The sequence below is a fragment of the Neophocaena asiaeorientalis genome, unplaced genomic scaffold (assembly GCF_003031525.2).
Source record: "Neophocaena asiaeorientalis asiaeorientalis breed wild unplaced genomic scaffold, Neophocaena_asiaeorientalis_V1.1 scaffold76, whole genome shotgun sequence".
Classification (NCBI taxonomy): domain Eukaryota; kingdom Metazoa; phylum Chordata; class Mammalia; order Artiodactyla; family Phocoenidae; genus Neophocaena; species Neophocaena asiaeorientalis.
This window is the reverse complement of record NW_020173668.1, coordinates 1,065,426-1,088,900: the sequence shown is the minus strand read 5'-3', so window position 1 is coordinate 1,088,900 and position 23,475 is coordinate 1,065,426. Positions and strand designations below refer to the sequence as shown.

Sequence of the window (23,475 nt, the reverse complement as noted above, 5' to 3'; positions counted from 1 at the left end):
CTTCTCCCCGCCCGGCCGGCCGTCCGGGCTCGGCTCCGGCGCCTCCAACACTCCCCTCTCCCCTCCCCTTCCCAAGGTTTCACCGCCCCCTCCGGACCAGCCTCAGCCACAGCGCCCCGGGCGGACTGGGGGGGCCACTGCAGCGGGGTCCGCCCAGGACTGAGCCCGGGGTCCGGCAGCTTGGACAGGGCCTTGCTGGGCTGCGGCCCCCGAGGGGTTCGGGGCGGAGGCGGGGCGTGTCCGTCACTGCGGGACGGGGGCCGAACTAGCCCGCCCGAGCCGAGTTGAAGTCCACCCGGGCCCAAAGCTGCCCCTGCCCCTCCGCGGGTTAAGTCCCGTTCCGGGACAAAGGACTTTCTGTGTCGCCGCTTTATCTCCGTTCCCTGTGATAACTGGTCTTTCTCGGGAAGCCCGAATGCTTTCTAGGCCTGAGACCTCTCCCGACTTTGAGGTTGAATTTTCCCACTTCTGGATGTCCACCTAAAACCTTGTCTCTAGGATTGACTTTATTCCCTTGGGAGTAGTGGCCTGCCCGAAGTCTATTAAGTACAGTTCTAGAGACCTGAATTTTGCCTGCGTGGCCCTTCTGAGCCTTGGTTTCCTCAATAGTATCTATCGCCTCATCTCACAGAACTGTGCATAATGTAGAAATTTACTTTGAAAAGTAACCAAAGGTGTGCCCGACAAATATAGGGATTTTATTTTCTTTTAACTACTGAATCGTGAATTGTCAGGCGGATATGACTTTTCTCTGCCCGAGGGGGTTAAATGTCCTTCCAGTACTGCCTCTGTCCTTTTTCTCCCGCTCTTTTCCCCCATAACCGCGTGGTCGCACTGGAAAAGCGAACTGTAGTTCCCAGGGTGCCTCGCGAAATCGCAAAGAACTACAATTCCCAGGGTACTCCGCGGTGGGGCGGGGTTGAGTCAGAACCACACAGCCAGGCCAGAAAACTACAACTCCCAGGGCGTTCCGGAGCAGGGCAGCTGGACTACGGGAAGCGGCAGGCGGAGGGCAGCAGTAGGAAACTCGGGTATCTGGGTGCAAAAGCCTAGGGACAGGAGCCGCAGGCATGCTGCGTCCCAAGGCTTTGACTCAGGTGCTAAGCCAGGCCAATACTGGAGGCGTCCAGAGCACCCTGTGAGTGCGGACCGAGAACCCGAGTGGCGAGCACTGGCGTGGGGCAGCGCGCGACTCTCCGAGGGAGGGGTGGGGAAGGGAGGAGGTGGCAGAGGGAGCAGCAGCTAGGTGAACCGGCCGGAGGGCCCCTCTCGAAAAGAGAAACCGACGTACTGGGTGCTCGGGGCATGTTGTAGCACACACTCAGCCCAGACGCTTGCTTTCTAGAAGGGCCAGTGGAGGGAGTTAGGATGGGAGCCCAGGCGTTTGACTCCCCGTCCTGAGCACGTTGATATCCCTCCTGCTCCTTCGCCAGGCTGCTGAATAACGAGGGATCTCTGTTGGCCTACTCCGGTTACGGGGATACGGACGCCCGGGTCACCGCTGCCATCGCCAGTAACATCTGGGCGGCCTACGACCGGAACGGGAACCAAGCGTTTAATGAAGACAATCTCAAATTCATCCTCATGGACTGCATGGTATGGAGAAGGGAGCCACTTCCTCTTTCTCTAAGGGCATCCCCAAGGGGCGACCTGGACCCCATCCTGGATGGTTGGAGGGGCAGGGACAGGATCTCTGGAAGATTACTAAGAGTCGGTCTGCAGCAGCATTTATAATAGGCAGGACCCTATGCATCAAGTGGTGATGAGAAAGGAGTCCTGGACCTGAGGTCTGGCTGGGGTTCTGGTCTCAGCCAGCCACTTATCATTTGTGGAACCTTGGGTAAGTCACTTAACCTCTCCGGGCTTTCTTACCACACCTCCAAGGTGAAAACAAAATCCCCATCACCACACCATGCACACAGGGTTGTTGTGATCAAATGAAAGGGTGGATATAAACTGTAGAGTGATATGCAGACACAAAGTGTTGTCATCTGAGATTCACAGACTCAGAAGCATGGCAGAATCTCCAGACCCTAGTCCAATCCCTTCAGTTTACAGAGGAACTCGATGCAGTCCAGAAAGGGGAAGTGGCCATTAGACTGTGAACTTCTTGGAAACAGAAGCTGTCTCATTCACCTTTCTATCTGTTCAGTCAACAAATTTTTAGATCCCTGCAGTGTTCTCAGGACTGGGGAAAAAGTAGCAAACAAGACAGACAAAAACTACAGCCCTAATGCAGCTTACAGTCTTACATATGCCTTAAATTAAGTAAAATATGTATATTCATAAAATAAGTTCGTAAATATGTTTTGTAACATATGTATGTAAGTGTAAAAAGTAGTATGTTAGGTATTGAAAATGCTGTGGAGAAAAAGCAAAAAGGAAGTGAGATAGGATGTTTGTGTCAAGGACTGTCTCACTGAAAAGGTGACATCTCATCAAAGATCTAAAAGATCTAAAGGAAGTTGGCAAGCCATGTGGCTCTCTGGGTTAAGAACATTTCTTTCTTTTTTTTAAAATTAATTTATTTATTTTTGGCTGCATCGGATCTTCGTTGCTGCGCATGGGCTTTCTCTAGTTGCAGTGAGAGGGGGCTACTCTTTGTTGAAGTGCACAGGCTTCTCATTGCGGTGGCTTCTCTTGTTGTGGAGCACAGGCTCTAGGCACTCAGGCTTCAGTAGTTGTGGCTCGCGGGCTTTAGAGCGCAGGCTCAGTAGTTGTGGCTCGTGGGCTTAGTTGCTCCGCAGCATGTGGGATCTTCCTGGACCAGGGCCCAAACCTGTGTCCCCTGCATTGGCAGGTGGATCCTTAACAACTGCGCCACCATGGAAATCCAAGAACATTTCTGATAGAGAGAACAGTAAGTGCAAACGCCCTGAGGCAGAATGATGCCTGGTCAGAGATCAACAAAGTTGAAGTGGCTGGAGTAGCATGATAATGGGAGAGGTTAGTAGATGAGGTACCCAGAGAGGCAGGGGGTGCAGCACCTGCTTCCAGGCACACAGTGGATGCTTAGTGAAAGTTTGCTGAACCAAATTGAAAAAGCCCCAAGACTGAACTCTCCAGGAAGGATTTCCACTGTAATTCAGCCACCTACCTCTTCCTCACTCCCTCCTTAACCAAGGATACTAGTTCCACTGATGATTCCTAGGGTGCCTACCCTAGAGCTGGTGCTATAAGGGCAATAGCTTTCAAATGTTCTGACCACAACCCAGCCATAAGAAATATATTTTAAGTCAGAGTCCAGTAAAACGAAAGTTTCATGAAACAGTACTTCCCTTACTATATGCAATATACTTCATTTCTCTTCTTTTTTTTGGCCGCGCCGCACAGCTTGCGGGATCTTAGTTCCCCGACCAGGAATTGAACCTGGGCTCCAGCAGTGATGGCGCCGAGTCCTAACCACTGGACCACGGAATTCCCCTTCTTTTTCTTTTAATGCTGATCAACTTCTTAATTGATCTGGGGTCAGTTAACCCTGGGGCCAAACCTACAGTTTGAAAAACATTACGTTGGGTAGTGAGGAGAAGTATAAGTTGGGTTACTGCTCTCCCCTTACCATAATGATAATAACTGTATAATAAGCCATAATAATAACATCACCCATCTGGACAGCCCTTTGCAGATACAAAACTCCTTCCTGTATATTAGCATCTTCACCAGCTGGAGTGAGGTACGGGTTACAGAAAGAGTAACTGAGCTTCTGGGAGATTGAGTTTCCCAGGGCAACTTGGTTAGTAGGTGGCTGTGCTGAGGCTGGAATGGCCTCAGAACTTCACGTCCAGGTCTGTGGCCAAAGTCCCCCAGCAGAAGCTCCTGCTGTGCCCAGGACATGGAAGGAAGATACAGTCTCTCTCAAGAAGAGCGCATGGGGGAAGCGGGCAAAGGGTGCAAGCAGAGCGTCACATCCCCTGATATCACCCCCACCAGGAGGGCCGTGTAGCCATCACTCGAGTGGCCAACCTTCTACTGTGCATGTATGCCAAGGAGACTGTTGGCTTCGGAATGCTCAAGGCCAAGGTGTGTATGTGCCCATCCCTGTAAAACCCTGGGCCCAGCCTTCATGCTGCGTCATTGTGTCCACTCCCATCCCCACCACCTTCCCGGAGTCGTTCTCGTGTCACCCAATTCAAGTCTGGTGCGGGCTAACACTGGAGGCTGGGGGCTGGGGGCTCGGCATTAGGAGTAGACCTGAATTTAAGATCCCTCCAATGGCAGGCCTTGTGTGGGACTGGTTTCTCCTCCCTTTCTCGCAGGCCCAGGCCTTGGTGCAGTACCTGGAGGAGCCTCTCACCCAAGTAGCAGCATCGTAATGGGTGTTGGTGGAAGCAGGGGTTCAGAAAAGAGAGATGACCATTTGGAGGGGCAGGGCCTCCTGGGGAAGCCTTCCTGGATGTGGAGGGTTGGGGGGACTTTGTTCTTCCCAAGAATAAACTTCAACTCCTGTCTTGTGTCTTGGCTGCTTTCTTGGATGGGGGGGAATCAGAGGAGATAGGAAGGAGCAGGGATTGCTTATAAGGTTCTTCATGTTTTGCAAGTGAGGGGCTTCCCACTCACTCCTTCTCCACGACCTCCAACACCAAAAGGTTATTGGCAGTGATGCCTCAGGTCCCTTGGCCTCTCCAGCGGTGTGACCTCACCAGGCCGCCACCACTCAGAGAAGAATCTTACCCACCTGTTGGCAAAACCTAGGGAGTGGGCTTCCCTGGTGGCGCAGTGGTTGAGAGTCCGCCTGCCAATGCAGGGGACGCGGGTTCGCGCCCTGGTCCGGGAAGATCCCACATGCCGCGGAGCGGCTAGGCCCGTGAGCCATGGCCGCTGAGACTGCGTGTCTGGAGCCTGTGCTCCGCAACGGGAGAGGCCACAACAGTGAGAGGCCTGCATACCGGAAAAAACAAAGCAAAACAAAAAAAACCTTGGGAGTGAGCTGAGAGGAACAAGGGGCTGGTGGGGGTCATGTTGGACAGAGAGAAAACAGGGCGTGGGAGTTCAGTGTCCTTCAGTCCTGAAGTCCCTTGGGGGACACCTTTTCTACTCTTGGTTGGGAGAGTGCCCCCTAGCGGCCTACAAGGGCCACCCCTTCCCTCTTCTCCAGGCATTCACAAGCTCACACAGACCTTCTCCAGATCAGGAAGCCCTTTGCAGACAGGAGGGCTTCACTCTGAAGCCTCAGGTCCTGGGGAAGGAGTAGAAAAAATCCAGAAGTCCTGTCCCTGCACTCAGACCCCTCACCTCATCTGCTGTTTCTGCCCCAGGTCTCCCCCTATCCAGTGTCCTTAGAACAAGGCTGGACGGGGAGCTACCAGCCCCTTTCCTAGTGCTGTAGGAAGGGACCCATCCCAGGCAAGCAGGTAGGTTGCAAGTTCCAGCTCCACCCAGGATGAGAAACTGCCCATCCCAGGCCCTGGGCTGTCAGGGAGCGGCAGAAGTTGCTATATCTAAGATGCACCTCCCAGAGCTCTGCGCTGCAGCAGGGTGACCCCAGCCCCTCCTCACGACAGCCCTTCCTCTTGTGCCCCCAGTTACCCCTCACCGCAGGCTCTGCGGAAAAGCGGGAGGCCGAGTAGCTTCCTGCTCCCCAAGGGACTATTTCTCACTCACTGGTGGCTGGGACCCCCATGGCCACAGGTCCCAGGAACCTAGCAACGCGAATTCTGTCCTCTCAGCTGGTTCTGTGAAGGTCCTGTCCCTGTCCCAGCTGCCTCCGTTGTCACTCCCTTGAGCCTGCCTGCTGCCTGCTTGCAGGAGCCCAGGCTGAGAGCAGACACCCAACCTGTCTAACCTGTCTGACGTCATTGTCTCTCCACCCACCTGGGCCCCAGGTCTCCAGCCACTCACTGTTCCTGTTCTCAGCTTCCGTCCTCTCAGCTTCCTTACAGCACCGCCACCTGCCAGAGCTGAGCCCCCCTAGGCCCTGGCTAGCCTGAAGTCGGCCCTCGATCCCTCTGGCTGCAGAAGTCTCTTTACTCCCGATGAGAGGAAGGCCGGATCCAGGTCTCTTGAGAGCTGAGGGTTGAGGGCATTGAACCAACGCACAGACCCGTCACCTCTGCCCTCGAAGACACTTGTGCCCTCCATGTGGAGCCAAGATGGGGAACAGAAACGAGGAAGATTATAACTTTGTCTTCAAGGGTGAGTCGGGGTCCGTAGAGAAAGAGGAACGCCTGAGAGAGACCCAGGAAGAGCACAACAGAGCCAGAGGCCCCTTCCTGCTTTTTAATCACTTAGCAGGACCTACCTCCTAGGGCTCATCATTCCTTTGGATAAGAAAGAAAGCCTAAGGAGTGGGGGAGGGTCTGTTTACTGGCGCTGCCAGAATGCTCTAGTAAATAATGCTGATCACCCCTTAATGGTACCAAGTTAGGCTCCTCTGCCCTGTTCCTAATGGAAGTCCAAACCCCTAGGAATAGTCAGCCACTGCAGCACCAGAGATGGAGGATTCCCTCCTGAGAAGAAGGGGAAACAAGCCGACTTAAGAGGAAGAAAGTCACCTTTCTAGGCAACTGTACAGGAAAGGAGAGATAGGATAGATCTATCCCGTCGTAGCGCTGGAGAAAGCCATAGGGAAGATGTAATGATTGGGAGAAGGGTCTAATAGAACCTGGAGGACCCCCAGCACCATGGCTTTCCTTGGGCTCGAATACCAGGAACTGGGTTCAACTTGGCTGTCCCTGGAAGCCCGCATGTATCTTTCCTGCTCCTTTATCTCGCCCCTGTGTTTGGTCAGTCTAGTGTTCCCCACCCCCACCTGCACACCTCCTTCAGGGCAGGGTGGACTGGCTGCCCTATGGTTCCCACCCCACCCCACTGCCTCTCCCAGCCACTGCCCCTCCCAGCCACTGCCCCGCCCTCACTTGAGCTGGGACTCTCAGTCGACCAGGGGTTGGGGAACCTGTACTCCCAGCATCTTTCCCAGGAAGGGAGACAGAGTAAGGGTTAGCAGTAGACTGGGGCAATACTACTCCTATCGTTTATTGAACCCTTGCTATGTGCCAGCCAGTGGCTCATTAATCACCATAACAGCCCCAAAATTATCTTTCATTTTGAAAGCATGAGTTCAGATCTCAGCCCTGCCGTTTACGAGTTATTACAGGTTGGGGTCACTAGAAGCAGACACTGAGAAGTTTGGGGCGTAAGATGTTTATTGTGGCTCAACAGCAGTGAAAGGAAGAGGCAGGACGCAGGATTGGGCAGAGGGAGAAGTCACACTACAAGGCAAGATCACAAAGCCTTGGCCGAGGGCAGGCAGCTCTGGGTTCCCCTCGCCTTGCTTGGGCGCTGCGTGCGGACTGCCCAGGAAAGGTATGACCTCAGGTGAGGCTGCCCTCTGCGTCAGAAGCAGATGCTGAAGGAGCCAACAGCTGAAGGCTGTGTGCTGACTGCACTGCCTGCGGCTGGGGGCAAGTCCTTCCTAGAAGGCTCATCTGAGCAGCACAGCTCGTGTTTACCACACTAGCTGTGCCATCTTGTGCAAATCATTTAACCCCCCTGTAAAAATGGGTGATACTAATAATGGTACTTGCCTTATGGCATTGTTGTGAGGATTAAATGAGTTAATATGTGTAAAGCCTTCAGGATGGTGCCTGGCACACAGTAGGCGCTCAATAAATGTTAACCATTAGCATCTCCATTTTACAGATGAGGATGAGACACAGAGCAAATAGCTTACAAAAGGTCACTAAGTCAGTACTCAAACCCAAGTCTGTCTGACTCCAAAGCCCTTGCCCTGAGCCCCTTTGGGGCCTGAGGATAGGGCTCAGAGCACACCCACTGGGAGGGATGAGTTGGGGATGAGGTTCCCAGTAGGGGAGAGGCAGGAACACACACACACACACACACACACACACACACACACGTCCATACAACCTCTTATCCACACACACCCATATAGCTCCCAGCTCTTTCCTGCACTAAACAAATAGGGAATTTTTTAAGTTGGAGGGGGCCTTTATAGGTTTTATAAACAGGGAAACTGAGACCCAGAAAAGGAGAGCCACTTGTTCAGGGTCACACAGCTAGTCAGAGGCTGAGTGGGGACCAGCACCCAGAATATGTGGTGTCCAGTCCTGGGGTGCCTGCCTGCCTTTCCAGAACCACCCTGGGTAGCTCAGGGCCAGTGCGATTATGAGCTGTACTTACAGCAGCCCCACATTCTAACCCCAGTCCCAACTCACCCATGGTGGGTAAGGCTGGGCCCTGGATGCTGCCCTCCAGCCTAAAGGCTCTTCACGGCCCCGCTGGTGGCTCCTTGTCCCTGAAAACATAAAGGTAAAAGCACTGTTCCACCAACAACAATAACGACAGTAACAGTTTTGCACACTCACTATATCCTGGGCAATATCTCATTTACTTCTTGCAACAATCCATAAGATAGATGCTATTGTTATTACCACTTTTTCATAAGAAAAAGGTCAGAGAGGATAATAGCTTGCTGAAGGACACACATAGCTGGTCCCACAGCCAGTCCCATGGTCTTAACTATACAAGACTGCCCCTTCTTGGGGACAACTGGATCCTAACTTCTTGTACACATACGCCCATACCTTTCCCCCACCTACAGATGTGTCACCTGCCAAACTTTCTCCTCACCCACACTTCTGTTCACACCTCTGCTCCCCACGCAGAGACACACAAACCTCCCACTTGTCCTTCCAGCTCATATACATAGAAACACGCACAATGTTCTCATACTCCCCCACCCAGAAATGTGCAACCTCCCCCCAGGCCCCTACCCTCCCTCCTTCCTCACAACCCTGAATGCCAATACCCACAAACAGCCCATAGACGTCACTCCATCACCGTATTCGCAGGTTGACTCTGCAGCCACGTCACAACACACCAGGCCTAGAACTCTTAAACAGCCTGTTTCAAACTCTCAGCCCTTCTGCCCCACGATGGATGCATTCATGTAGAGTTGCAGACCCTAGCCTCTGCCAGGAGACCTGGCTCCCTTCTCAGTTTTCTGAGCTCAGCTCCCCTTTTCGGATGGGCAGACCCTCCAAGCTCAGCCCTTATCTCTCCACTCCTTCAGTGGTGCTGATCGGCGAGTCAGGCGTGGGGAAGACCAATCTGCTATCCCGATTCACTCGCAATGAGTTCAGCCACGACAGCCGTACCACCATCGGGGTTGAGTTCTCCACCCGCACTGTCATGCTGGGCACCGCCGCTGTCAAGGCTCAGATCTGGGACACGGCTGGCCTGGAGCGGTACCGAGCCATCACCTCGGCGTGAGCTGGGGTTGGGGGTCTCCTGGGGCGCGGGGGTGCTGGGGAAGTCAGGGCACACCTCTGGAGGAGAGGTGGAGGAGGAGAAGGAGGCAAGGACACTCAGCAGCAAGTTTCCTGAATGGGACCACAGGCCACTGCACCCGAGTCAGGAGACGTGAGTACTGTGAGCTACAAACAGTCTGAGACAGGCTGCAGTGATACTGACTGCTGGAAGTAAACACAAGGGTCATCGCCACCACTTACTTAAGTCTTTGCTATGTGCCCAGGAAGGTACAAGGCACTTGGGCACATTGGGCACATTGGGCATTTTATGTAATCCTCAAAGTACCACAGGAGTAGGGTGCTATCATTAATTCCTCTTCGAGAAGTTTGAGTCTCAAGCAGATGAGATCAGGGTGCAGCTGGGATGGGGGCAGGTTCCGCGATCAAGAGCACCCCCTCACTTCTCCACAGTGCTTTGCACTTGGCAGCCTTCACTCTCTAACCACAAGGTGAAGGGCTGGACCCCTCAGCTGCATTTTACAAAGACTCAGAGGACATAGAGGAACGTAGGTCTCCTGACACCAGACACAGAGTGTCTCCCAGTCAGTGTCAGCGCAAAGGTGGTGTGTGTGTGCGTGTGCGTGTGCGTGTGTGTGTGTGTGTGTAGTGGGGGACAGCACAGGAGTCAGGGGCTTTGTTTATACATACCCATTACTCTTGGACTGGTCACCTGACTCTTTTTTTAAAACGTTTATTTTATTTATTTTTGGCTGTGTTGTGTCTTCGTTGCTGCACACGGGCTTTCTCTAGTTGCAGTGAGCAGGGTCTACATTTCATTGCGGTGCACGGGCTTCTCATTGCGGTGGCTTCTCTTGTTGAGGAGCACGGGCTCTAGGCGCGAGGGCTTCAGTAGTTGCGGCTCACGGGCTCTAGAGCGCAGGCTCAGTAGCTGTGGCGCACGGGCTTAGTTGATCCGCAGCATGTGGGATCTTCCCAGACCAGGGCTCAAACCCGTGTCTCCTGCATTGGCAGGCGGATTCTTAACCACTGCGCCACCAGGGAAGTCCTGGTCACCTGACTCTTACGAGCCTCAGTTGACTCTTCAATAAAATGGGAGTAATTAGATACCACCAGTCTGAAGAAGCTCCATCTAACTCCAAGAGTGAGACTGGATGCTTGCAAGGATGCCTCAGATGATAGGGGAGATTTAGCTAGTCCTAGGAAGATGGCCATGAGAGAGAAGACACTGTGGGTCAAGATCTTAGAGGTGGGACATCTAGGAGGCTGTCTTACCAGAGCCCTGGTATACATTGGTGAATAGCAGGGGCTAAAATCAGAAAAAAAGACCTGGAGAAGCAGAAGGGCTAGGAAGGAGGAGGGAGCCAGTGGTTTTGGAGAAGGGAGGTGAGTCTTCGGAGGCTCCAAGACCGGTATCCCTGGAGGGTGCTCAGCTTCAGACATGGGAGCTTTGGGCTGCCCTGTGCGGTTTGGGTCTCTGGACTCTAGTTTTCATATTTCCCCATCTCTGGTACTCATCTCTGGCTTTTGGCTTGAGGGCTCTGCTCTGAGGCTGGGCCTGATGGCCCTGACCTTGCCTCTGTCCACCCCACTACCCCTGACCCAGGTACTATCGTGGTGCGGTGGGGGCCCTACTGGTGTTTGACCTAACCAAGCACCAGACCTATGCCGTGGTGGAGCGCTGGCTGAAGGAGCTCTACGACCACGCCGAGGCCACGATCGTCGTCATGCTCGTTGGTAACAAGAGTGACCTCAGCCAGGCCCGAGAGGTACCTACTGACGAGGCCCGCATGTTCGCTGGTGAGAGCCCACCGTGACCCAGCCTGACCCCTCCAGCCCTGCCGATGCAATCCCAGATCCCACCTCCCCAGCCCCTGTTCCCACCGTAGGGCTCCGGCCTGGACGTCCTCCACAGGATCCCCTACCTCTATCCCATCTTCCTCAGAATCTCCTAGACCCTCCCCTCTGTGACCCTGTGTCCCTCTTTATGTCCCACCACTTGCCCTGAGATTGTCTTTATGGGCAATTATTCATAGTAGGTTTTAGGACAGCCCACCCTGCGATGCTCAGAGATCTTAAGTGTAGCAGGTGGGCTCCCATTGACCACCTGCAGTCACACTTTCCCCAGGCTTTCTGGGGTTTAGAGGCAACAAGATACAGTGGTTAAGGGTGTAGGCTGTGGAGTCCCATGGCCTAGCTTCACATCTCTTGGCCAATGACTAGCTGTGGGACACCAAGCAAGTTCTTTATTCATTCTCTCTGTTTCTGGGCTTCAGTTTCCTCTTCTATAAGAAAGGGTTAGTATTCAAACCTACCTCACAGGTTGTTTTCAGTTTTATATGAGCTACACATGCCAAGGGTTTAGTGCATAGCAAATGTACATGGTAAACATGAAGTAAATATTATCGCGTTGGCCCTCCACAGCTAATGGTGTGCTTCCTTTCCTGTCAGAAAACAATGGGCTGCTATTCTTGGAGACCTCGGCCCTGGATTCCACCAACGTTGAGCTGGCCTTTGAGACTGTCCTCAAAGGTAGAGCCTCTGCCATTCGGCAGGCACCCCATCCCATCCGTGAGCCTCTGTGGACAGTGTGAGGAACGCAGACACCCAGCCCTCGCCCGCCCCAGCTGATTCCTCAGCCCCTCTGTCGACCCCCAGCCTTCTTAGAGCCTCCCTAGTATGCCCCCCACCCCCTCAGCTGGAGCTTAGGGAAATAAGCAGAAGGCCACACTTACCAGGGAGCTGAGTCTTAGCCCTTCTCCACCCACGTAAGTAGAAGGGACCCAGGTGCCCAAACTCCTCTTCCTTCTAGCGGAACCCCCCGTGTTCAGAAAGGGGCACGTACAGTGTGTATGCAGAGGGCGGGCTCTAAATCTTCATCTGACCTGACCACTGCCCTCTGCCCTCACAGAGATCTTCGCCAAGGTGTCCAAGCAGAGGCAGAACAGCACCCGGACTAATGCCCTCACCCTGGGCAGTGAGCCGGGCCCTGGTGAGAAGAGGGCCTGTTGCATCAGCCTCTGACCTGCCCCTGCTGGTGCTCTGGTGTCCCCCATTCCCACCCAGAACCAGGAGCTTTCCCTGCCCTGTGGTTCCAGATGTCAGAGTGGCCGGTCCTTGTTCGCAGCCCCGCAGAGCTCTAAGGTCTTCATGCGCTGCCCCTTCTCCCCACATATCTCTATTATCGGTCACCCCCTCACAGACTAGGGCCCCCCAATAAAGCTGTGTTTTGTATCAAGACCTGGACATCCTGCTGCTTCCTTGTGCCTCACCTTCATCTCTGGCCCAGTTCCCCTCCCCCTCCCCCTCCCTCCATCCTCCCCACCATACACTGCCCCCCAGGGCCAGCTGCCTCTGGAGTCCTGGAGTCTGGGGACAGTGCCAAGGGGGTGGGAGGGGCCCGCCCTTCCCTCTGCCAACCCCCAGGGCAGGTAGGGGAGGGAGGACAGCATGGCAGAGAGGGGGTATCTGGAAGGCAAGACAAAAGGAAACCATCGGCGGGTACCATCTGGTGCCCAGGGCCCTGGTGCCAAGAACTGAGGGCACTCCAATGCCAGGGGTGAGGGGAGGAGGCGGGAGTCAGGGCTAGCCCTGTCTGTGTGTGCTGGGGAAGGGGTTTTAAGCCTGGGAGGTGGCAGGTCTAAGTGTTCCTTCCAGGTTTCTGCCTGACCCCGAAGAGGGGGTGTGGTGTGTAGGGATGGATTGAACCTGGTGGGGATGAGTGGGGAGTGTCGGGCTCTCAGCTCTCTGCCCCTTCTCCATCGAGTCCACGAGCTGGCTGTCCGGGGAGCGTCGAGGTCACCCAGCCTCGCCTTCCCCTGTTCTGCAGGGCAGAGCGGAAGGAGGTCTGCTGGCACCCCCAAGGAATAGAAGGCGGTAAATGGGGAGAAAAAAGAGAGGTTGAGCACTTGGGAGACGCAAGTAGGGAACTGTGGAGAGCAGACAGGAGCCGTCCACTTCCTGCAAGGTGAGCAGGGTCACCCAGAATCACACCAGAGAAAACCCCACTCACCCCAAGGTGGTTCAGACTCGCATGCAGAGAAAAGAGGCCAGAGCCTTAAGTAATAATACTTTTAATAAAATTAAGTTCTTAATAGCACATTTAATACATTAACCCTCCCCCTTCTTGGTTTCTCTGTGTTTTGTGCAACATCACTTTGACTTGATTATTCATGGGTCCGTTTTTTTCCCGCCTTTATTTTGCTTTTGAAACGTTTTTCCTTGGTGGATTTGTAACGTGTCTTCACTAGATGCCTCAAATTAAGTCTGACCACAATCCTACTCTACTTTCTACAGTGGAGAGACCGCTCCCCCTGCCCCAGGGCTGTCTCCCCCCACCCACCCTACCCCACCCCCACCCTCGCGCGGGGAAGGGGAAGCCCTCCCCACCCCAGACGCTACCTTCCCAAACTAGCGGGGGTTTCTAGGACAAAAAGAGCAGGGGGGATATCTGTCCCTAGGTGGGGTGAGAAGAGTAAACTGGGGAGAGGGAGATGTGTGTTTGGGGTCTAGGGCCAGGGAGGGGCATGACAGTCATTGGTGTCATGGAGCAGGCTCTTCTTGCCAAGAACCAAGGGGCCTCCACACCCCCTTGGATAGGAGGGAGGGGCCCGACCTGATTGCAAGCTGGGGTTGGTAGAAGGCAAGTGCTTAAAAAACAAGTTGATTTCTCACAAGCGAAAAAGCCAAGCTCCCCAGTTTTCTGTGGGGAGGGCGATGTGCCCTGGGGCCAGGGCACAGTGGATGACCCCTACCTGAACACTTACAGATGGAAGTGGACTAGAACACAGCGTTAGGGTCAGGGTCACCCAAAGTCGCTGCTGCCCTCCCCCTGCCTTTGTACCCTTGGGGACCAGTTCTCCCAGGCCTTTAAGGGCAGCATCTCTGCTCTACCCCAGTGGGTGGGAAGTTCTTCTTGGAATCTAACTTCTATGAGATAATAAAGCACTTTTGCAAACCTGTAAAGCACAGTGCAGCTTTAAAGGAGAACGATTATCGAGTTGGTTCCTCCACCTGCTGCCATGGAGGTCAGAAGCTAAGTAGAATATTGGGTGGGAACAAGGAAGGGAGACAGACCACCCCCTCAGTCCCCTTGAAGCTCTGAGAAGGAAGCATGTGCATGTGTGTCTGTTGGTGAAATGACCTACCAGGCTCTTGAATCAACCTGAGGTGGAGTGGATTGAGGTTATACTTCAAGAAGGACTTCCTCAGGCCCGGGAGAAGTTGCCTCAGGAGGGTTGGAGCTGGGCAGTCTCCATCCTCCCAGAGAACCCCAAGAGGACATATTCGGAGTAAGGGCTGCCCAACAGACAGGGAAGGCCAGGATGGCCAGGCCCTCAGGTACTGGGGTGCAGAGCAGGGGTGCAGGTGAATGTGCTCTCCCTCCTCTGCTGTCCCTAGCCCAGCCCTCCTCTGGTTGAAATGACCACTGTTCATCCTTTCAAAGACCCTGGGAACTGAGCCCCTTATCTATTTGTCCTATAATTTAAAAATCCAAGGATTCTCAGAATCAACCCCAGCAGACTGGAAGGAAGCTCCTAACCTTACCTAGCAACCTGCTCCCACCCTGATACCTGAAGATGGAGCGGCTCAGGGTGGACTCAGCCACTTCCCTCCTCTATTTTCCTTTTCGTTATGACTTTTATACATTCTACTGGACCCAGGGGCCCTCAATGCTACTAAACTTTAAGCTATCTGAATATCATCTACTAAGTAACTAGTAATTCTTTCTCTTTTTCTCTAGGATTATATGAAATAAATTTGAATTATTATTATTATTATAATTATTATTTTGTAGTATTCTTTTCTTTTAAACCCCTCGGTTTCTTTCTTTTTCTTCTCTCTCTCTCATTTTTGGTTAAAAAAACAAACAAACAAAAAAAACTATTTCTCTTAAATCTCACACCTCTCTGAGGGTTCCCGTAGGCCTGCTAGGCCTCAGTTCTGGACTTCCCCTTCTCACTCGCCCCTGGGACAGGGCAGGGGAAGGGGGGGGACACCCCAGGATCCTCAGTCCTCAGTCCTCCAGCTTCTTCCTTTCTCCTTAATCCCTTTCTTTGTTTGGCTCTGCCGGCTCCCCCGAGGGGAGGGGTAGAGGGGAGAGGGAGCCCCGGGAGTGAAATCCAATCTACTTGCAGGGCCCCAGAGGGACCAAGTTCCCCTAGCCCCTGTCTCCACGATCCATCCCAGGATGCTCCCCCGGAAAAGCAAATGACATTCCTCCCCAAAAAAAAAGTGGGGGGAAAAAGGAACGTAAACCCGAACATATATTAAAAACACTTTTTTAAGATTTAACTCTGAATACAAATGTATTTTTTTCTTCTCTCCCTACATATATTCTAAACCTTCTAAAGTTTTTTTATTTTTTTTAAGGATCACTTTATCATAAAATAAAATATCCTTTTCATATAATAAATTACCTAATAAAAAGTCTTTTTTTTCATATTAGCCCAGGTTCTTTGCTACATTTATACGGTAATAAACGCCTTTATTAAAATAGAATATTAAATTATAAAGAACTGCTTTTTTTTTTTTTTTTTTTTTTTTTTTTTTTTTTTTTTTTTTTTTTTTTTTGCTATTTTTGTTTTCTCTCCTCTGTGTTGGTCACCTATCTCGCTCCCTCTCACGCTCTCTTTCTCTCCTCTATCTTGTCTCTCACTATGTGTTTTGCGTTTGTTTCTAGGTTTGGCTCAATTAGTAAGAGTGGGATTGAATTTTCCGAGCCCCCTAGTGTAACAGTCTTCTGCCTTTGTGGGTAGAGTGGAGAGGGGGAGGGGGATCGACAGACAGACATCCCATCTTCCCACCCCCCTCCCCACCCCCCCTCGGCGACCGAGGGGTGCCCATTTGGTTTGGTTTCTATTGTACAGACATCTCAGGATGGCTCACATTGGCGGGAAGGAGGGAAGTTGTCACAGGCCAGTGTTCCTGGCTGTGACCTCCTTCCGCTCCCCTCCCTGGCTGGTGGTCTGGAGGGGAAGGTTGAGGAGAGGTGAGTTAATTCACAACAGGAGGAAGGAGAGGAGGAAATCCCCTCTGTACCCCCATCCCTGCACCCCCTCTCCATCCAGGAAGAATGGGACTCCGGAGCTTAAGTGCTCAGAGATCACTTAGAAGAGTCCCACCCTACTATATACAAGAATCTCCTAGGACCCCCCTGGGACTCCCATCTCCCATCCTCTCCTGGCCCGGCCAGCGGAACCCAGGAGGGCGGGAGGCTGGTGGCTGCCCCAGATGAGCAGTAGGGAAGCAGCAATGGGGGTACAAGGCCTAAAATCATACATGATTCTCAGAGCAGGCCCTGCTATACTGCTATACCCCAGTCCTGCTTGGCTCTGGACTGACCCCTGTCTGAAGACCTGGTCTCTCTCCTCAACCACAATGAGTGAGACACAGACTTCATGATTAGCGTGCTAATAAGGGTTCAGGTCAGGTCCAGAGAGGGGCGCACGAGTGGGGCACTGCAGGGGAGGAGGAGCAGCCCCTCCCCCCAGCAGCCTCTCCTATGGCCTCAGGCCCTTTCCTGCTCAAAACTGCAGACACACTACCCTGGCTCTCCCCTCCCACCACCAGAAAATCCAGCCCAAGAACTGTTCCCTAAATGTAATGCCCCAAGATGATAAAGGTGGAGGTTTGACCCTTTATGTAACCCAGTATTGGTCCCCTCCTCAAATTTTCACTGAGAACGGGGATACATTCCATCAAGAATTTGAGGTGTTTCTTTGGAGGAGTAGGAGAGAGGGCCTCCGGATGCCAGAAGAGGAATTAGGGGGGACCATCAAATTGTTCTTCCCCCTAATTCTCCCCAGGGGGATGGTGTCCCCAAAGCTGGGCTGGAAGGAGCAGGAGGGAGGGGGAAGAAAGGAAGAAAGAGAAAGATCAAGACAGGGCTGGTTGTGACAGCCAGCGAGGGGAAGCCAAGAGGAGAGTTGGGGGAGAGGACAAAGGAGTGAGGAAAACCCAAAGGGAAGAAAGATGGGGAGGAGAGAGTGGAGGGAAAAGCTGCAAGGGGCAGAGAGGGGCACCCCCTCTCCAGATTCCTCTAGCCCAGCTTTGTGGGGATAGATGAGTTCTGAGCCCTTTATTGGTTGACATACTTCCTCCCCTTCCCCCTTAGAAAATCTATCCTGACTTCCAAAAGGGCCCCAACCCCCTTATACTGCTGGAAACCCAGGAACAGATTCCCAAACAGGATATGGCGGTGGAGGGTCTAAAGGGTCGTGGTTGGAGGTCAGAGGTCAGGACCAGAGGGCTTGGGGATTGTTAGAGCACCTCTAGATACAGATGGTAATTCTCCCTCTCCCTCTCCCCATCCCCTCCACAGAGGAAAGGGTAGTGTGACACACATAAGGGTAGGTGGAGAGGGGGTCAGGATACCTTAGCGGCCACCTCTGGCAAAACAAAAGTTTCTCTTAGCTGCTTCCAGACTGAAGGGTGTGTTGAGGTATCAGAGTTGTAACTCTAGTAAAATTTCCGGCCTGGCCCCCTCCCAACCTTTCCAGGACAGGGTGACCAGAGGCTCTGAAAGTGGTCCACCCTCCAACCACCATCGCCTCCCCTCCCCCCTCCCCAGAGAGCGAGTATCTCTAAGCACCTTGCCCCTCAAATCACTGATTTCCAAAAGGCCCTAGTGGAACACAGCTCCAAGAAGGGCCCCTGGGAGGTGGCCCCAGGAGGCATGGGGCAGGGGGCTTAGGAAAATATTCGGATGGCTTGCGTGGCTGTGATGTGGCAGACGGGACACTCCGGGTCCGTCCTCTCGCAGATGCGTACTGCACACTCCATGCAGAACAGGTTGTGTCCGCAGGGCACGAGTGCGGCAGTCACCTCACTCTCGAAGCACACCATGCAATCCCGCCCGCCGCCGGGGCTCCGCAGGCCGCCCCCACCAAGTTTAGAGAAGCCCTGGAGCGGCTCTCCCGGCGGGCGTCTCGGGAGTCCTGCCAGCTCAGGCCCCGCAGAGGCGGCTGGAGAGCGGTGCGCGCCCGGGGGCCCGGCGCGGGCCTTGGCGGAAGAGGAGGAGGAGGAAGAGGCGGAAGAGAAGAGCACCGAGGTGGGCGTGGCGTTCTCCTGGCCCGCCCAGAGAGGGGGGCTAGTCTCCGCCACCCCGTAATACACGTCCTGCTTGCCCACGCCGTAGCCGGGAAACAGGTACCCGCCGTAGCCAAAGTCCCCTCCCTGCTCGCCCAGGCGCGGGGCCTCAAAACCAGAGTCCACTCCACACTCGCCGATGCAGCCCAGACTGTTCTGCCTGAAGGTGGAGAGGGGCTTGCAGCCAGGCGGGTGCACCCGCCAGGCCTCTGAGTAGCGGCTATCAAGCGCGGCGTCGGGGCTCCCAGCCAGGAAGTCGTTTTCATTGTTGTACTCGAGGATCTTGCCCGTGCGGACCGCGATGTGCGTCTCGATCTCCTCGCGCGCACGCTCCACGTTGCCCGGGGCACCGGTGATCTCGAACACCGGGTCTCGGTCTCGGCTTGGTGTGATAATGTACGTGTTGGTCTGCTGCTGGATGCGTTTGATGGTTGCCCCCTTGGGGCCCACCACCAGCCCCACCACGCGGTAGGGCACCCGCACACGAATAGTCACTTGGCCGGGCAGAGCAGGCGCCACGCCAAAGGCGGCGCCCGACTTGTTGCGGGAGGCCCGGATCATGGAGAAGTGCTCAGCTGCTGAGATGATTTCGCGTCGGGCTGTGGCCACGTCCTCCCGCCGCCCGGTCACCATGAACACTGGCTCCTCGCCTCGCACCGGCGTCTTGATGTAGGTGTTGGTCTTGGCCCTCAGAGCCTTAATCTTGCAGCCTGGGATAGGTAGGGAAGGGAAGAGAGACAAAGAAACTCACCGGGCAAGAAGGTTTGTGCTGAGTCCAACAAGCTCCTGCTCAGATACTCAGCCCCCCAGGAACCTCTGTATACCCTTTGAACCCCACCCCCCCAATCCACCCTAACCGGAACAATTCACTCATCGTATCTTAAATCTACCCAACGTCTCTATCAACCACAGATCGCCAAATGTCCCAACATTTCCTTGAATTCCATTCAGGACCTCCAAATTCACGCACTCTATGAAATCCTGAAAAAAATCACTGACCCTCCAGACAAGGTGCTAACCTCAAACCTCCTCACTAACTCCTCTCCAACCACGAGCCGTTCCCACAATTTCTCTACTGATTTCTGGCTACTCAAACTTCCAAATCACTTAATCACCCCACCCTGCCCTGCAACTGCAGTCTACGATCTGTCACTGATCTTGATCTTTCCTCAGAACTGCAATGGACCCAGCAACCCACAATCTACTCCTTACTTGATCTCCATGCCTTAAAAGTGTCCTCCAGTCTACTCTGGGACCACTGACCCCCAGCTGCTCCCATGCCTTCCACCATGAGTGTCTCTCAGTGGGTCCCAAATTCATAGCAAGTTTTCAGCAACTAGTGGAGTGTGGGAGACTGGGAAGGGTCTGAGAATCAGAGTTTCAAGAGGGAAAGGAGGATAATGATGTGTGGTGCCTGACCCCATGGACACTCCTGCCACCCTGTCCCCTGGGGGCAGGAGAGCCAAGATGGGCTGGGAGCTGAGTAGGGTGGGGAAGAAGGTGTTCCGGACCTGTACTCTTGCTTTCAAGGAGTGGGTTCAAGGTAGGAGGTTGGGGAGAGAGGCAGAAAGAGAAATGAGAAAGGCCCAGACAAAGAGAGACAAAGAGGGAGAAGGGGAAAGAGAAAAGTGAGGGAGGCTGGGGTGGCCACACTGCAGTTTAAAGGTGGCAGACCTTGATGGCTGAGTGAACAAGCCTCTCTCCTCCTCTCCCACTTCCCTCTCCCTGCCCCTAGCTTCACACAGAACCTCAGAGACTCACATGCTTTCTCGAAGCACACACACACGGACCTAGGAGCCATGATGCAGTGTGCCTTTATCTAAGTGATACTTGTGGTGCAAACCTAATGTACACTTTCACATACCCCTCTCTCCATACACACAGATTCCCTGCATTTCAACCTTTCATCCACCCCACTCTTCCATCCCCATCATTCCCAGCACACAAGCAGCACATTCCTATACACACCTGCCCACAACTTTGGTCCCCATTCACATTTAGACACGTTCACACCCCTCTCCAGATACACATTCACCATTCCCTTCCTCACTCCCCAACCAACGCCAGTGGTCCTAGTTTTCCGATTCTGCCCCAACCCTCCAACCACAGGCCTGGGGTGAGCTCATCTTTTTTTCCCTCTCCTTCCTCCACTCCAGATGGCTTCTTCTCCAGATTGGCATGTGGGAGGAGAGAGTGGGTTGGGGGCAGCTCTCCTCACCTTCAAGAGACCTCAGGAAGGAGAATTTGCTCCTCCCTTTTTGTCTTCAGACCTCTTGGCAGCTCAGAAGTCCTACCTGTTGTCCAGCCCACATCCTTGCTGCTTTAATGTCAGTCAGTAAATGATTGTTCTATGTGTGAGGCATGGAGGGTTAAGGAACAGTGAAGCCCCTTCTCCTACAACTTCTAATCGCATGGCATCTGATAGGCATCGGGGTTCTGGCTCTAAGTTTTGAGCCCATAAACTTACGCGAGAGCTAGGTGTCTTTAGGGACTGGAGTTAGGGTGAGGAGGACAGGCCGGGTATAAAACTAAGGAGAAAAGCTAGAGGCCTGGAGGTGCAGAACTGGTGGTGGACCTCGTCCTGGGTTTCGCAACCCTGAAGAAGCATCTCTTGAAGGGAAGACCCAGTTGGCTTCACCTTCCTAGAGGTCAAATAGAGGAGCACTGACACTGCAGCAGGAGGAGGGAGGTTAGACAAGAGAAAGGACTTCCATTTACTAAAGGAATTAGGGAGAGGCCTATCTTCTCTGAATAGGAGAAATCCCCCTACTTTTATGAGAGACAGGCCCATCTGATGCGGAGGCAGAAGAGGAAAGAATGACTATGAAATTCCGGGGCCTCCCAAGACCACCCCCGCACCCAAGAAAAGATATCAGTGTCCCCACCCAATTCCAGGGCTCTGGGTCCCTAGTTTCTGGCAACAAGAGGAAATCCAACTTTTAAAACCAGAAATCTCAAGAGATGGAGTGCCCAGGAGGATGAGGGCTATGCCTGGGAGTGGCATCTTCCCCTCCTCCATTCTGGATCTCCCTGCAAAATCCCCCCAACCCCCCACACTTCTGGTAGATGAGGTGAGATGTGGAGTAGGGGCCCTCCTGGCTTGCCTCCCCTCTTCCCCGGCCAGCAGCCGGCCTCCTCCCTCACTCCCAGCCGGAATGCAGCTCCTCTATTGTTCCCCACTGTGGGACAGCTCCTCCCCTGCTTCGCCCAGGGATGCTGGAGCGGAGGAGGGTGTGGTATCAGACATACTACACTGGATTAATTCTACACCCACACCCCCCTCCCCCCAACAACACACCCAGACACATGCCCTCCACCAAATCTCCAGGTGAAGGTTTCTTACCCCCCAGCATGCCCTCACCCACTCCGTCCTACTCTCTCACTACCAGAGACCCCTCTCCAGGCCTCTGGCCCCTTGCCGTGGCCAGCCCAGAACAAAAGCCTGAGAGGGAGGAGGAGAGGTCCACACCAGGACGTGGCACTTCATTGGAGGCGCCCCTTCCAAAACCCCATAGACCATTTAACTTTGGTGTGTGGGTGACCACAGGACTCCCTCCTCCCAGCAGCCCCCCTTTCCCACCTCACCCCCAGGCTGGGACCCTCCCATGAGCCACACCCCCTTCCATTCCTACACTCAGCCCAACAAAGAGATAGATACTCAGTCTAGCTTCCCAGGCCAGGTCTCCCCCAAAGTCTGTAACTCCAGGCGGCTGGGGGTCCCAGGGGTGCCCCCTCCCCAAAACCAGTAGCAAATGCCGGAGTTGGGGCTTCTGAGTAACTCTTTGCACATTCCACCAGTTTTTCTGTCTACGAGTGGACACCCCCTCCGGACAGCCTCCCCGGATTGGAAGACCGATCCCCCTCCCTTTTCCCTCTCTCCACGAGAGGATATTTCTTTGTCTAAGGGCAGAGCCCTGGGGGAGGAAGGATCTGGAGAACAGTCCCAACTGGGGGGGGTGGGGGTAGCAGGGAACTTTGTGGCACTTGGAAATCAGGGTAGGGGGCGGGTCCCCTTTTGTGGGGAAGGGACAGAGCCAGAGGCAGGCAAGAAGGGAGGAAATGAACTTTCCGTGGTAGGGATGGGGTGCCCCCCACTCCAATCCCTCTCCGCGGTCCCGGCGCCCGCTTACCTTGCCTGCCCACGATCTCGGCCACGTGCTCGGAGGTGGGCACGGGTACACACTCGGTGGTGTTGCTGCTGCCCTTCAGGCGCAGCTCGGCCTCTTTGTAGAGAGCGCAGAGCTTGTGGGGGGCTGCGGGATTTCTGCCCCCACCCCTCCCGCCTCGGTCCCGGGAGTCTCTAGACCCCACCGTCCAGACGCCCCCCTTAGGCTCCCGCACCGAGCCCCAGTCCAGGAGCGGCGCTCAGTGGCCCCCAATAGAGCCCAGCCCCTTCCAGCGCTCAAACTCTTTTGTTTTAAATGAACTGGATGGAGCAGCATGGAACTGACGGGAGGGGGGCGCGCCGGGGGCGCCCGGGGCATGCCGGGAGTTGTAGTTTCCCGCCCTCGGGGGCGCGGGGACGAATTCCTTGACCCGAGGAAGATATGGATGTGCCTTCGGTCTTTACTCGCGGCTGGGAGGCGAAGCTGCGGGTGGGATGGAAGTCAAGGTCCCTCATTTTTCCAAGAGGCGGGCACCGGGAGAGGAGTCAGTGTACAGAAACGGAACGTGTTGAAAAAAGGCTAATGGAATGTGCCCCCCTCCCAAGACGGGCTCCTTCCCGATCCGGGCAGGTCTTTGGTCCCTCTTTCTTATGGTAATGAGGGGGGGGGCGAGAGGGCGGGGAGCGGTCCCGGCTGGGTCACTGCGGCTTTCTGTCGCTCTCTCGCTCTCTCGCTCTCGCTCTCTCTCCCCTCTTCCCCCTCCCTGCCGCGCTCCCTCTCCGCTCTCAGCTCCCCCCTCCCGCTCTCCCAGAGTCGATCCCGGCTCTGGGCCGCGGGGAGAGGTTCTCCGCAGAGCAGACAAAGCCCGCAGCCGCGATGCGGGGAGAACACGGCTGGGCGCGCTGGGGGGGCCGGGATCGGGTGCCGGGTTGGAGGGTGGGACCCCTTGGTAAAAGACGGGGTCCCCTCATCTCCAAGCGGCAAGCCATCCCCCCTCGTCCTCTCCCGCTCCCCCAGTCTCGGAGATCTGAGAGGCACCGACTGGGAGGTGA

At 54.4% G+C, this 23,475-nt stretch overlaps 3 protein-coding genes across 5 annotated transcripts; 2 read left to right on the top strand and 1 right to left on the bottom strand.

Moving 5' to 3' along the window:
- Positions 1 to 861: 861 nt before the first annotated feature.
- On the top strand, positions 862 to 4,450 carry LAMTOR2 (late endosomal/lysosomal adaptor, MAPK and MTOR activator 2). The gene is made up of 4 exons (XM_024748066.1): positions 862 to 1,138; positions 1,434 to 1,596; positions 3,931 to 4,020; positions 4,257 to 4,450. Exons 1-4 carry the CDS (start codon positions 1,071 to 1,073, stop codon positions 4,311 to 4,313), a joined length of 378 nt encoding a protein of 125 aa, XP_024603834.1. The 5' UTR covers positions 862 to 1,070; the 3' UTR covers positions 4,314 to 4,450.
- A 1,402-nt stretch (positions 4,451 to 5,852) lies between these two features.
- On the top strand, positions 5,853 to 12,467 carry RAB25 (RAB25, member RAS oncogene family). 3 transcript variants are annotated; one of them, XM_024748214.1, is made up of 5 exons: positions 5,853 to 6,132; positions 9,032 to 9,227; positions 10,834 to 11,027; positions 11,679 to 11,759; positions 12,139 to 12,467. In XM_024748214.1, exons 1-5 carry the CDS (start codon positions 6,090 to 6,092, stop codon positions 12,249 to 12,251), a joined length of 627 nt encoding a protein of 208 aa, XP_024603982.1. In that variant the 5' UTR covers positions 5,853 to 6,089; the 3' UTR covers positions 12,252 to 12,467. The 3 variants fall into 3 exon arrangements, with proteins under 3 accessions (XP_024603982.1, XP_024603983.1, XP_024603981.1); XM_024748215.1 differs by having other exon boundaries at positions 5,870 to 6,132; positions 9,032 to 9,206; XM_024748213.1 differs by lacking the exon at positions 5,853 to 6,132 and having other exon boundaries at positions 8,899 to 9,227.
- Positions 12,468 to 17,881: 5,414 nt separating this feature from the next.
- MEX3A (mex-3 RNA binding family member A) lies at positions 17,882 to 22,938 on the bottom strand. Its single transcript, XM_024748086.1, has 3 exons — positions 22,769 to 22,938; positions 22,448 to 22,617; positions 17,882 to 19,027 (listed from the first exon to the last, which is right to left on the bottom strand). Exons 1-3 carry the CDS (start codon positions 22,936 to 22,938, stop codon positions 17,919 to 17,921), a joined length of 1,449 nt encoding a protein of 482 aa, XP_024603854.1. The 3' UTR covers positions 17,882 to 17,918.
- Between the last annotated feature and the right edge of the window lie 537 nt (positions 22,939 to 23,475).